The sequence below is a fragment of the Bison bison genome, unplaced genomic scaffold (assembly GCF_000754665.1).
Source record: "Bison bison bison isolate TAMUID 2011002044 unplaced genomic scaffold, Bison_UMD1.0 scf7180017864530, whole genome shotgun sequence".
Classification (NCBI taxonomy): Eukaryota; Metazoa; Chordata; class Mammalia; order Artiodactyla; family Bovidae; genus Bison; species Bison bison.
Window position 1 is genome coordinate 13,782,963 of NW_011495080.1, and position 11,534 is coordinate 13,794,496.

Below are 11,534 nucleotides of genomic sequence, written 5' to 3' on the forward strand. Positions count from 1 at the left end.
AAGGAAGAAAAAAGAAAAAAAAAATCCCAGAGTTTAGCTTTTTTAAACTTTAATTTTTTTAAATGGCCTATCCCTCCAGGCAAAAATTCTGAAAAGCCCCACTTCCCTCAAATCTCACAGAATTCTCCGCAATGGGTGGGGAGAACAAAGCAGCCTGATTTCAAGGTATGGGCTACAGATGGTGCAAAATGAAACTGGGTTTGGGGCATTGTTTTGAGCCTAATCCATGCAGCATTTCTCATTGTCTTTAGGCTGAACAAAACAACACAGGCCACTGACCTGTAATCCAAGTCTAGTAAATTGATGGAAGATAAGCTTAAGCCTTTTCTCACTTATTTTCCAACTGAAAACACTGTTTTTTTTTTTTTTAAGCAGACAATTCTCTATAGAGCCTCATAGAGTTGCTAAAGCATTTTTTTTTACATTAATCAATTTTATGTATTCTTTATCATTTTTTACTTATCATTTGCTACTTTCAAATGGCAAAACTGAGCTTCCCAGGTGACTCAGTGGTAAAGAATCCACCTGCCAATACAGGAGACTCAGGAGACGTGGGTTCAATCTCTGGATGAAGAAGATCCCCTAGAGTAGGAAAACGGCCACTCACTCCAGTATTCTTGCCTGAGAAATCCCAAGGACAGAGGAACCTGGCAGGCTCCAGTCCATGGGGTCGCTAAGAGGTGGACATGACTTAGTGACTAAACAACAGCAGTAACAATGGCAAAAGCATATAAGCGAATCATAGGATCACTTCAAGGTAGATAAAATCATCCTCAAGTTGCCAGTGCTAATTCTAGGACCCAGGGAGATCAGCTCATGTCTTGCAGACAACAAGAGAAATCTGCAGTTTTGAAAGCTTAATTTTTTTTTTTAACAGCCTTTGCATTTCTTAGGAACCAGGCTAAAATAGCAGTGTTCTAAAATAAATAAATTTGGCTTATGTTGATGTGTGTAGCATGAAACATCTCATTTATTTACATGATCTTTTTTAAGTGGCAAAATACAGTGTGATCTAAGTAGAAAAAAAATACTGAAAATCTAGCATTTCTATTACATTCTTTCTATTTTGTGATTTCAACCATAATAAAAATATGTGAATGGTGTTTTTTTATTAATTCTGTATTATTTTCTGTACTTTTCTCATTTCTGACTCTGTTACTGCTTCAAGAAGAAAAATTAAAGATAACTGTTTTTTGAATTTCCTTTTCCCCACAGTCATAAAATAGATAACTATATGAGAATTTAGACTACATTTCAAAACAATGATTGTGAGGTTACCAAAGAAACTGTACCTGAGGATTTTTGTTGCTACTGCTTTATTATGTGAGCTAGAAAGCTGAAAATAAGAGAGTTAATGGAAAAGTTGATATTTTTCACAGGACTTTTACTTATTTTTATCTGGTCCTGATTTATTCCATTTGAGCCCCAAAGCCCTGTCTGATTCTAGGAAGAAAGGTCTAGAATATGTCGGATAAGATGGTTGTAGTTGCTTTGGGGCAGAAGAAACAAGAGGGGAAAACAGCTTTGAGGGACAGTGTGGGTCAGAGTCCCGTCAGAGTCTGGGATGTCATCTCCCAAGATGAAATGGTGATGGATACATGCAGTTCTCTTAAGTCAATTTTCACCTGTTCCCAGGTCTGCTTGTTTGTCTTTCTTCACTCATGTACTGATGATTTGAATACAAATAACAAAACGCACACACCCACGTGTCCCCATCTCTTGTGCAATTCCATGAGTATCAGGTACTGTGCTAGGTTCTTTGGTAAACACTTTCTCAAAGGGATCAAAAGTCATAATGTATCTGCTCTCATTTTTGTGAGAAGCATGAATAACCATGCAGTGACAGAATCAAGAGATGAGGAGCAAAGCTAACTCCTGTATTTAGTAGGGAATGCCCCCCCCCCCACCACCCAACATCTTCTTTCTTGGCTGCTATCGCAGGAAAGACGGGAAGTGCTGCTTCTCACAGACCATCAGAAATGATTCCACTTGTACTCCTCCCGTGAACACTTTTCTGTATTCTCACGCAGGCGCTATCCCGACTGCCAGTGCATCAACTTTGGATCATGGTTTATAATGTCCTTCCCGGCTGCCATTATTATTCTCCTCTTGTCTTGGATCTGGCTTCAGTGGTTTTTCCTAGGATTCAAGTGAGTACATATTCCATGTTAATCAGGTCTTTATTTATTGGTGTCTGGGTTCCATGTTCTCAGCCCCTCATCCAGGGCTTTTACACCTATTTCATGCATGCTGCATTTCTGTGTTTCTCTTCCCCACAAAACTGATACGTATGAACACATGCATTATGGATACTCTAGAATATCATCTATGGAAGAGAGTTTGTAGACAGAAAGTCTATCTTGGTCTCCTCTGATCCTAAGCCATTAAGATATTAATAAGCCAGAAGGACATATGAAGCTCGTTATGGTGAGGACCCAGCCTGCCCGTTAAAGCAGAATTTTAAGAAATTTTGCTCCTCTCTTTGGTGTAATGTGTGGATTTCCTCAAGATATCAAGTAACTTTAAACTGTAGCATGCAGAGCTTCCTGTTTCATCCTAACATTGTACTAACATTGACGTGCCCTTGAAAAACTAAAACAAAAATCTGAGAGCATGCTCCGTGGAAAGAACATTGGATTGAGAATCAGGAGACCAGGGACAAAGTTGTGGCTTCTCACAAGACAGATGAGTGATCTTTGCAAGTCCTGATCCATTCTCAGTCTCAATATCTTCAACTAAGCCATTAGAATTTAACCAGAAGACTTAACCAGCTCACTTGCAACTCTGTAATTCTAATATGGATGGGCCCTAGTTGAATATAGAGAAGTCAAAGTAGGAAACGCTGATCAATCAAGAGCCAGAGAATTTGCAGATGTTACCTTGGCTGCGACTGAAGTTAGTGGTTCATAAGTACCAAAGAGTTACATGACTCAAATGCCTGCCAAGCATTTCAAATTATGCAGGGTTCTACAGCAAAATCTAAAATGCTGCCTCAGAGATTCAACACATATAACAATACCCACAAAGAAAGGGGAAAGCGCTGTTTATCAAATCTTCAGGATTTTTTTCATGAAGAAACAAACCAATTCAACTTCATTTTTTTTTTTTTTTTTTGCCACCCTGAGAGGCATTTCCCCAACCAGGGATGGAACTCGCACCCCCTTCAGTGGACGTGCGGAATCTTAACCACTGGACCTCCAGGGAAGTTACTCAACTTTATCTTTATAAGGTTTTATTTAAATAACTTCAAGGACCTATGAATGAAACAGCATGTTATCCACTGCAGGGGAGACTGAAGTCAGCTTTCTGTACTTCCTCTGAATAGCCAAACACTCCTGTGGAGTCATGTTCCATACCTGTGCCCACATTTTCCAAGCTTCATCATGTAAGGACTGATATTCTTCCCTCTCCTTTCCTCTTCCTGGTTTTTCTCCAGAACTGCCAGTTTTGTTAGTAGTGGGGAGATAGTACTGATGGTTTTTTTGAACAATCTATTTGTCCAGATTGCGGGAGCAGCGTGAGGCCGCACTCCCGCTGGAGCCAATGTGTGGAATGTCACTGCCTACGGCAGGTGGGCATCAGAGGGAAGAGGCCAGCTGCATACTAAATGCCCCTTCCTGGAAATCCAGGCCTTTGGGGGTCTATTCAATTGCGCAGGTAACAACACAGGATGCAGGGGACTGGAATCCCAGACCAAAGGAGAAAGCATCTGGTCTCAGACCCCAGCTGTTTTGTTCTTTTTTGGCTACATATAACGACTTTATAAAATATGTAGGCGACCCTTATCATCATTTTGAAGTGGCCCACCACTTAAAAAGGAGAAATTAAGAAGATAATGGGCAGAGGCCCTGAAATGTGTTTCTCCGTGATGAAAAACATCCTGTGAAGTGCATATACTAGCCAAGTCCATAAATCATGATCAGTGGCACGTTGAAACAGTCCCCTTGCTGTCCAGTGTTGGTTACACATGGCACAGATTTATGCTCCAGCTAATTTTTCAGTGTCCTTTTCGATCTGCCAGTGTGTTCACCTCCAGAGGTTTTAGATCAACAAACAGAAATGATCAGCCCCTCCCCTGGCCGGCCACCAGACATTCTGATGAGCACATTGGGTATTAACACAGTTAACTCACCCATTATAAATGACCCCAACCTATTTGGGAAGTGAAGCTCATCTGTCAGTGCCACAGGATTTATTTCAATGGAGAGGTTGATGCATTGTCATATGCTTCATCAGTTCCATTGCGAAGGCATTAACCTTCGTTTGTAGCAAAGACGCTTTGGATTTTGACTTAACTGTTGATCGTCCTCAAGCAAAGTGACAAAGAACATAGGCAGTTTACTGGGTAGAAAACAGTTTCTAAGAAGACTCTTCTTTAAATCTACTTTAAAAAAAAAATTCTATTGATGGCTCTCAAGGTGGTCCACAGGTTAGTTTCTTTTAATGGTAGAATTTATATTCTGACAAGAGGAAAATTTCAAGACTGGCACTAGTCAATCATTTAATGGAGGCTATAAAAATTAAATATTACTTTTTTGATCCTAAATGCAACAGTGATCATCTAATCATGTTCATTGGGTGGGGGGTACATGTGGGTGATTATGAATGTGTAGGATGGATGACTTAAGAATTGAGGAATTTCTGCCCCTGCAAAGGTAATAACAGTCCAAACATATCTGAGTAACAGAACTGCGGAAAAATAAATATAACATGTCTTCATGTGATAACTGCCCTCCTCCCCCAGTCCTCGTCCCATCTACTCTTTCATAAATAGCCATGTTTACCCTCAGCAATTTTACAGAAGAATATGTCGTTGCTTCCTTTCTTTTTTTAAAACTGCTTTATTGAGGTGTGCTTGACATACAAAAAGCTGTAGTTACTAAATGTATACAAAACTTACTGTGTTTGGGGATAAGCATACACCCATGAAACCATCATCAATATCAATGCCATAAACTCATCCATCACTTCCAAGTTTATCCCTACCCCTTTTGCTTTTTTCCCCCTCCTTTTGTAATAAAAACTCTTCACGTAAGATCAACCCTCTTAGCAAAATTTTAAGTATATTATTGTTGCTGTTCATCATAGTCTCTATTTGTACAGAGATATCCAGAGCTTGGAGGAGGGCATGGCAACCCACTCCAGTATTCTTGCCTGGAGAATCCCATGGACAGAAGAACTTGGAGGACTATGGTCCATAGGGTTGCAAAGAGTTGGACACGACTGAAGCAACTTAGCACAGAGGCATCCAGAGCTTACTTTTTCTACATAACTGAAACTTCGTACCCTTTAGCCAACATCTCCTCATTTTCCTCTTATCCTAACCCTTGGAATATACCATGTTACTCTCTCCTTCTATGTGTTTAACTATTTTAGATTCCACATAGAAGGAAAATCATGCAGTATTTTCTTTTCTGTGTCTGACATTTCATTAAGCATAATGTTCTCCAGGTTCATCCACATTGTAGCATGTATCAGTGCTTCATTCCTTTTCATAGCTAAATAATATTCCACTATATATGTGTGGAATAGTTTTTATTCTTTTCTTATTCATTTGTCCATCCAAGGACATTTGAGTTGTTTCCATATCTCGACTGTTGTGAATAATGTTGCAATGAACATTTGAATGCAGATATTTATTAAAAATGTAGATGTCAGTTCCCTTTGGATATATACCCACAAATGCTTTCCATACCAACATATAACATAATCTAACTGAGCTACTCATATTTTCCAAAAGATAATCCATGAGAATCTGGCCAGTTTTCCATTTGTTTCTTCCTCTGGAGGGATATTTTTAAATCAAGATTTAGAGCAACACTTCACAAAATGCTGTTCAAGGTTTTGAGGACCCTGGACTTCAGGATAGAAGAATTAGTCACAGGAGATAGGGGTCACTAAAAGTAAGCAGCTAAAAGAAATAGAGACTGACCGTTACTGTTAGAAGTAAATTGGAAGATTATCTGGTTGATGCCATTAGAACATAAGGAGTAAAGAAATGCAAAGAAAAATGTAATAGAATAGATTTTATTTCTGAAAATAGACCTAGTTTGGACTCTGTTCATGATCAGTGTATGTGACTTGTGTGCCTAAAGTATAACTGGAGTTTAGCATATTGTATGAAAATCGATGGATCTAGCAACCAACTATCTTGTAAGCCTGACAAAGCTACTGTAGAGTTAATGAGTCAAGTATTTACTCTGTGTGCCAGTGTTTAGAATTACTGCCCACCCCCAAATACATGCTACAGCCCCCATTCTCTAATAATTCTCACTAGTGAGATAAAACTTTTCTATGAAAATTAACAATCACACTTAAGAAATATATTAAAATATTTAACGGTATGTAATAAAGTATTAAATTAGACATGAGTGGCACATAGCAAAATTCCAGTGATGCCAAAGGACTTGGAAGAGCTTAGCAGATGATGTCATGGGAGTTATGGAATGACAGTTAGGCATTGAAAATTAAGCAAACCAGGAAAAAACAGAAAAGAGGGGAGAGAAAATTCAGAGAAAGAGGCAGAGGGATAGGCAAAAAGCACAGGTTTTTGTTACTAGCGGGGAGCTTTATATTTTCTGACACTTTCACACACATATCTTCTATAAAGGGAAAATTCTTTAACAAGCTTAATTATTCTTTTTAAATTAATTAATCAATTTTAATTGGAGGATAATTACCTTACAATATTGTGATGGTTTTTGCCATACATCAACATGAATCAGCCATAGGTGTACATGTGTGCCCCGAATCCTGAATCCTGGTCCCACCTCCCTCCCCACCATATCCCTCTAGATTGTCCCAGAGCATCGGCTTTGGGCACCCTGCTTCATGCAGCAAACTAGCACTGGTCATCTGTTTTACATATGGTAATATATACGTTTCAATGCTATTCTCTCAAATAATCCCACACTCTTCTTTTTAGCTTTAAGGAGATGTTCCAATGTGGCAAACCCCCAACAGCCAAACAAAAAGCCTGTGCTGCATTTATTAAACAAGAATACCAAAAACTTGGACCAATAAGGTAAGATACACATGCACATGGACACACACACAGAGCAATGCAGCTTATGCTGCAAGTATTTGTTTAAAGACAAATGTGTGCATAATGGTCTATAATGTATTTATTATACTTGCTAAGGGCCCCAAGTGTTCTAACCTTTATCAATATAGCTCCAAATGATAAAATACAGACCATGTCTAACTAAAACTTACCAGGTAGAAGGACAAGAAGCTGAAAGGCCCATTGAGGAGTAAAGCCCCCTTCTAACTGCAGATTCTCTTATATAATTGATACATCCGGTTTTTACAGAGTTTGCGTTCTCCCTGACAACAGTTCAGGGAGCTTCTGCAAATGTTCTGACTGAGAAAATAAATGAAAGGATTGGAATTTTCCCACAGATATCAAGAAATTGTGACCTTAGTCCTCTTCATTGTAATGGCCCTGCTATGGTTCAGCCGAGATCCTGGATTTGTTTCTGGTTGGTCTGCGCTTTTTTCAGAGTAAGCATTACTTGTTATATTTGTCGCCTCCTGTTTTATACTCTGCTTTTCTCCTAAGTGGTTCCTATAACTCTGAAAGACTATATGAGATTTGCTTTTCTTCCTTCCCATTGAAAAGATTTTTAAAATTCTAATCTTTTCAGGAAAAAAACAGTGATAAAGAATGAAATTTAGGGTAAGGCAGCAAGCCCAGGAACCAAACTGCCCTGTAACTAAGATAAGGCTTCTTCCTTACAAAATTAGAAGGATGATTTGCAGGAAAGCCATATTTTAAGATGGTCAGGAGTATAGACCTTGGAGCCGCACTGCTTTGGTTCTATTCTTGGCTCTTCCACTTACTTCGGGCAAGTCACCTACCTCTCAGTTTCTCCATCTGTAAGCTGAGGCTAATAATAGCACTTAGAATAGTGTTGTATCTTCCCACAAGAAGTGCAATACAAGTGTGCACTGAATACCACTCAGTGCTTCCTAATAACCCGATATGAATTCATATTCTGTGGTTTTTGCCAACCTGTTTTTATTTCTATGAAGGGTTATTTATTTAGTTCATATTTTGTCTTTTCCTCTGTTGATGTCCATTTTTGTACTATTTCCCTATAAATCTGTCCCTGCCTCTATTTTATAAACAAGGAATTCTCTGAATAAGCAAGAAGACTGACTTTACAAGCTACTGTTAGAAGCTGGGTCAGAGTTAACTTTATCTGTCAGTGATTTATATCCCAGCAGACACTGCTGAGTCATGTGAAGTGAGGGGGAAGATTGTAGAATAATTTGCTAAATTAAGGACCATCCTACATGTTCGTATAAATACCTTGGTTTGAGATTCACGTTTCCAAATCTGTCTTTCACTGAAGTCCTCTGTATCCTAAATTCAGCAGATCTCTGATTTGAACTTCCTGTCTTACATCCCCCCACAAAAATCCATATAGTGGGGGTAGAAACTAAAAATGTTTGAGTCAAATCTATTCTACCCACACGGACTGAAGAAATTCTTGCATCAGAGGCTTCTGGTTATACAGGTATTGCCAACATTTTTTTAAAGCCACCAAGTGTGCTTGCCAATTCCTAGTGAGCACACAAGTGCAACAATTGCAGGGTGGTGCATGTTTTCAAGGATCAGCTGCAGCTTCATAGACTTTTTCTTTCCATTAGGGTGAAAACTTCTCATTTCAAGAAGTCTAAACAAAAGGCAATATCCAATCACTTACAGCAAGCTGTTCATAGCAAACTGTTGTTTAATAGTTTGATTTAAACTTTATGGTTTTGTAATAAGACCTAGACCAACAGAAAAAAATGATTCTTTCTCCTTTTAAATATGCCACTCCTATCATTCTAGGTGGGGAGAGTCCTAAACCCCAATGTGTAAAAACCAAATGAAATCAGACAATGGCGAATAAAAACCAGGCAGAAACCCCAATAGGAAATTCAATATAATCAGTTTCTAATTCTCCTCCTTATGGGAGGAAAATGTAATTCAGATGTTTTGTCTGTAGCAGGAAGACAAAGTGTATTTGCTTTGAGGAGGCACCCATGTTGTCTCAAATTCTGAGAGAAAACAATAAGAAAATAAAAACAGCTTTGAAAGAGGAAAGAATTTGCATATATACATCTAACTGGCAATTATGTTTTTAAATTGCCAGAGCAAATAAAATTTACCTAAGCTTAATATTTTGTAATATTGAGACAACCTTAGTTCATAATAAACTAAATATAAAATGATAATAGCTTAAAAAGTCTTTTAAAGATCAATTATTTCTGTATTTATGGCTTGATTTTATATGAAGTATATATACTCTAGAATATATTTGTAATGTAGAGATTTTAGACATTTAGAGTTTTCAATGCTAGAATGATAAATCAAGATAAATTGCTACCACCTCATGTTTTCATTCCATCTGTTTGAACCTGGAAAGATTTCAATATGTCTTTTCATATAAAACAAAATCAGATTACATGATGCCTGATTTGGCAAATTGCCTAATTTGGCAAAAATCCAACAAAAATTATAACTGAAATAAAAGAAATAAGGAACTATAAAATAATATTGGTAATATTTTTTGAATAAATTATACCAAGGCAGCATTTCACTCCACAATGAAAGAAAATCTATATTTAGGGAAAAAAGACTGCTTTATAAAATTGTCAGATTGAATGAAATAATGGATTTCCTTGATTATCTAGATTGTTCAAGTAAATTACAGGAATAAAGAGCCTCTTTACTATGTGTGCATTGCTGAGTTACAAGGTAGTAAAATAATCTTAGGGTACACACTCTGCTTTTCAGACTCAAAGATTCACTAATTAATATGCTGACTTTTAAAACTGATTTTTAATGATTTCTTCCTGTTTCATTCATATCTGGTCTCCAGGTGCTTCTTAACTGTTGGGGATTCTGGAAACCTGTCTTACTTGCAGGAATGGCATGGTATTTCTAAGACCCCATCTGTTCCTGAATAACTCTTAATTTGTATGGTGATCATCTATGAGCATCTCAAAGCCATTCTGATAATTAATATTCTTGATTGAGTTTCATAGGGTACAAAGCTTCAAATGAGTCTATTTCATTGGTATGATATGGCCAAGGCCTATAAACACAGAAGCAGATGTTCTATCTTAGAAAAACAGATCAGTTCCTTTTCACAATTTACAAAAGAGTTTTAAAAGACTTGGGAAACATCCATGCCTTGCCACAATTCAATAGTAGCCTTTTATAGACAATTATATAGGACTTGGCCTATTGTTTCAACCTCAATGCTTTGTCAATATGATTAAAAGAAATAATCCAGAGAAGAAATTATTTACCAGATCTGTCAGCTTAACCTGAAAGGGAACTTTTGGCCTAGCATATCAACATGTGTAAAATAAGGAGATTTTTAAAAATAAGGAGACCTATGAAAATAATGGGGATGTGGTCTGAGATTTTCATTTTCACTAAGTTTCATTTTTAGTTGTGAATCCATAGACTTTAGAGCGGATTATCCAGAATAAATAACCAATACCACCACTCCTACTTCTATGCTGTTTGCATAATCAATTGGTGCTTAGTTCATACAAATCCTTGATGGCATTTTTTAATGCACACACTTATCTTTTTTAGGTATCCCGGTTTTGCTACAGATTCAACTGTTGCTTTACTTATAGGACTCCTGTTCTTTCTTATCCCAGCTAAGAGATTGACTAAAACTACGCCTACAGGAGAAACTGGTTGAGTATTATTTATAATTCTGAATGAATTTGACAGAAGAGCAAAAGTACAAAATTCCCTTGGTTTCAGTTAACTTGTAGAACAGAAGGAATGGCCATGAATGCAGCTGCTGGTTTACATCTCCTGTTTACACACTGCAACCCCTGTTCAGACCGCACACTTCCTCTCCTCATACGAAGGACCATCTTACTTTGTTTTTTTTTTTTTTTTTTTTTTTTTTTTTTTTATACAGGGTTATCGTTACCATCTTTCTAAATTCCATATACATGCGTTAGTATACTGTATTTATGTTTTTCCTTCTGGCTTACTTCACTCTGTATAATAGTCTCCAGTTTCATCCACCTCATTAGAACTGATTCAAATGTATTCTTTTTAATGGCTGAGTAATACTCCATTGTGTATATGTACCACAGCTTTCTTATCCATTCATCTGCTGATGGACATCTAGGTTGCTTCCATGTCCTGGCTATTATAAACAGTGCTGCGATGAACATTGGGGTACACGTGTCTCTTTCCCTTCTGGTTTCCTCAGTGTGTATGCCCAGCAGTGGGATTGCTGGATCATAAGGCAGTTCTATTTCCAGTTTTTTAAGGAATCTCCACACTGTTCTCCATAGTGGCTGTACTAGTTTGCATTCCCACCAACAGTGTAAGAGGGTTCCCTTTTCTCCACACCCTCTCCAGCATTTATTATTTGTAGACTTTTGGATCGCAGCCATTCTGACTGGTGTGAAATGGTACCTCATAGTGGTTTTGATTTGCATTTCTCTGATAAAGAGTGATGTTGAACATCTTTTCAAGTGTTTGTTAGCCATCTGTATGTCTT

General features: G+C 37.6%; 1 protein-coding gene across 1 annotated transcript in view; it reads left to right on the forward strand.

Annotated features, from left to right (window-relative positions):
* SLC13A1 (solute carrier family 13 (sodium/sulfate symporter), member 1) overlaps window positions 1-11,534 on the forward strand; it is a 105,223-nt gene that overhangs the window by 57,158 nt on the left and 36,531 nt on the right. The window contains exons 8-11 of the mRNA XM_010831741.1: window positions 2,031-2,150; window positions 6,926-7,024; window positions 7,402-7,503; window positions 10,601-10,707. Of these exons, the coding sequence (XP_010830043.1) occupies window positions 2,031-2,150; window positions 6,926-7,024; window positions 7,402-7,503; window positions 10,601-10,707 (428 nt within the window). The remainder of the gene's footprint in view (window positions 1-2,030; window positions 2,151-6,925; window positions 7,025-7,401; window positions 7,504-10,600; window positions 10,708-11,534) is intronic.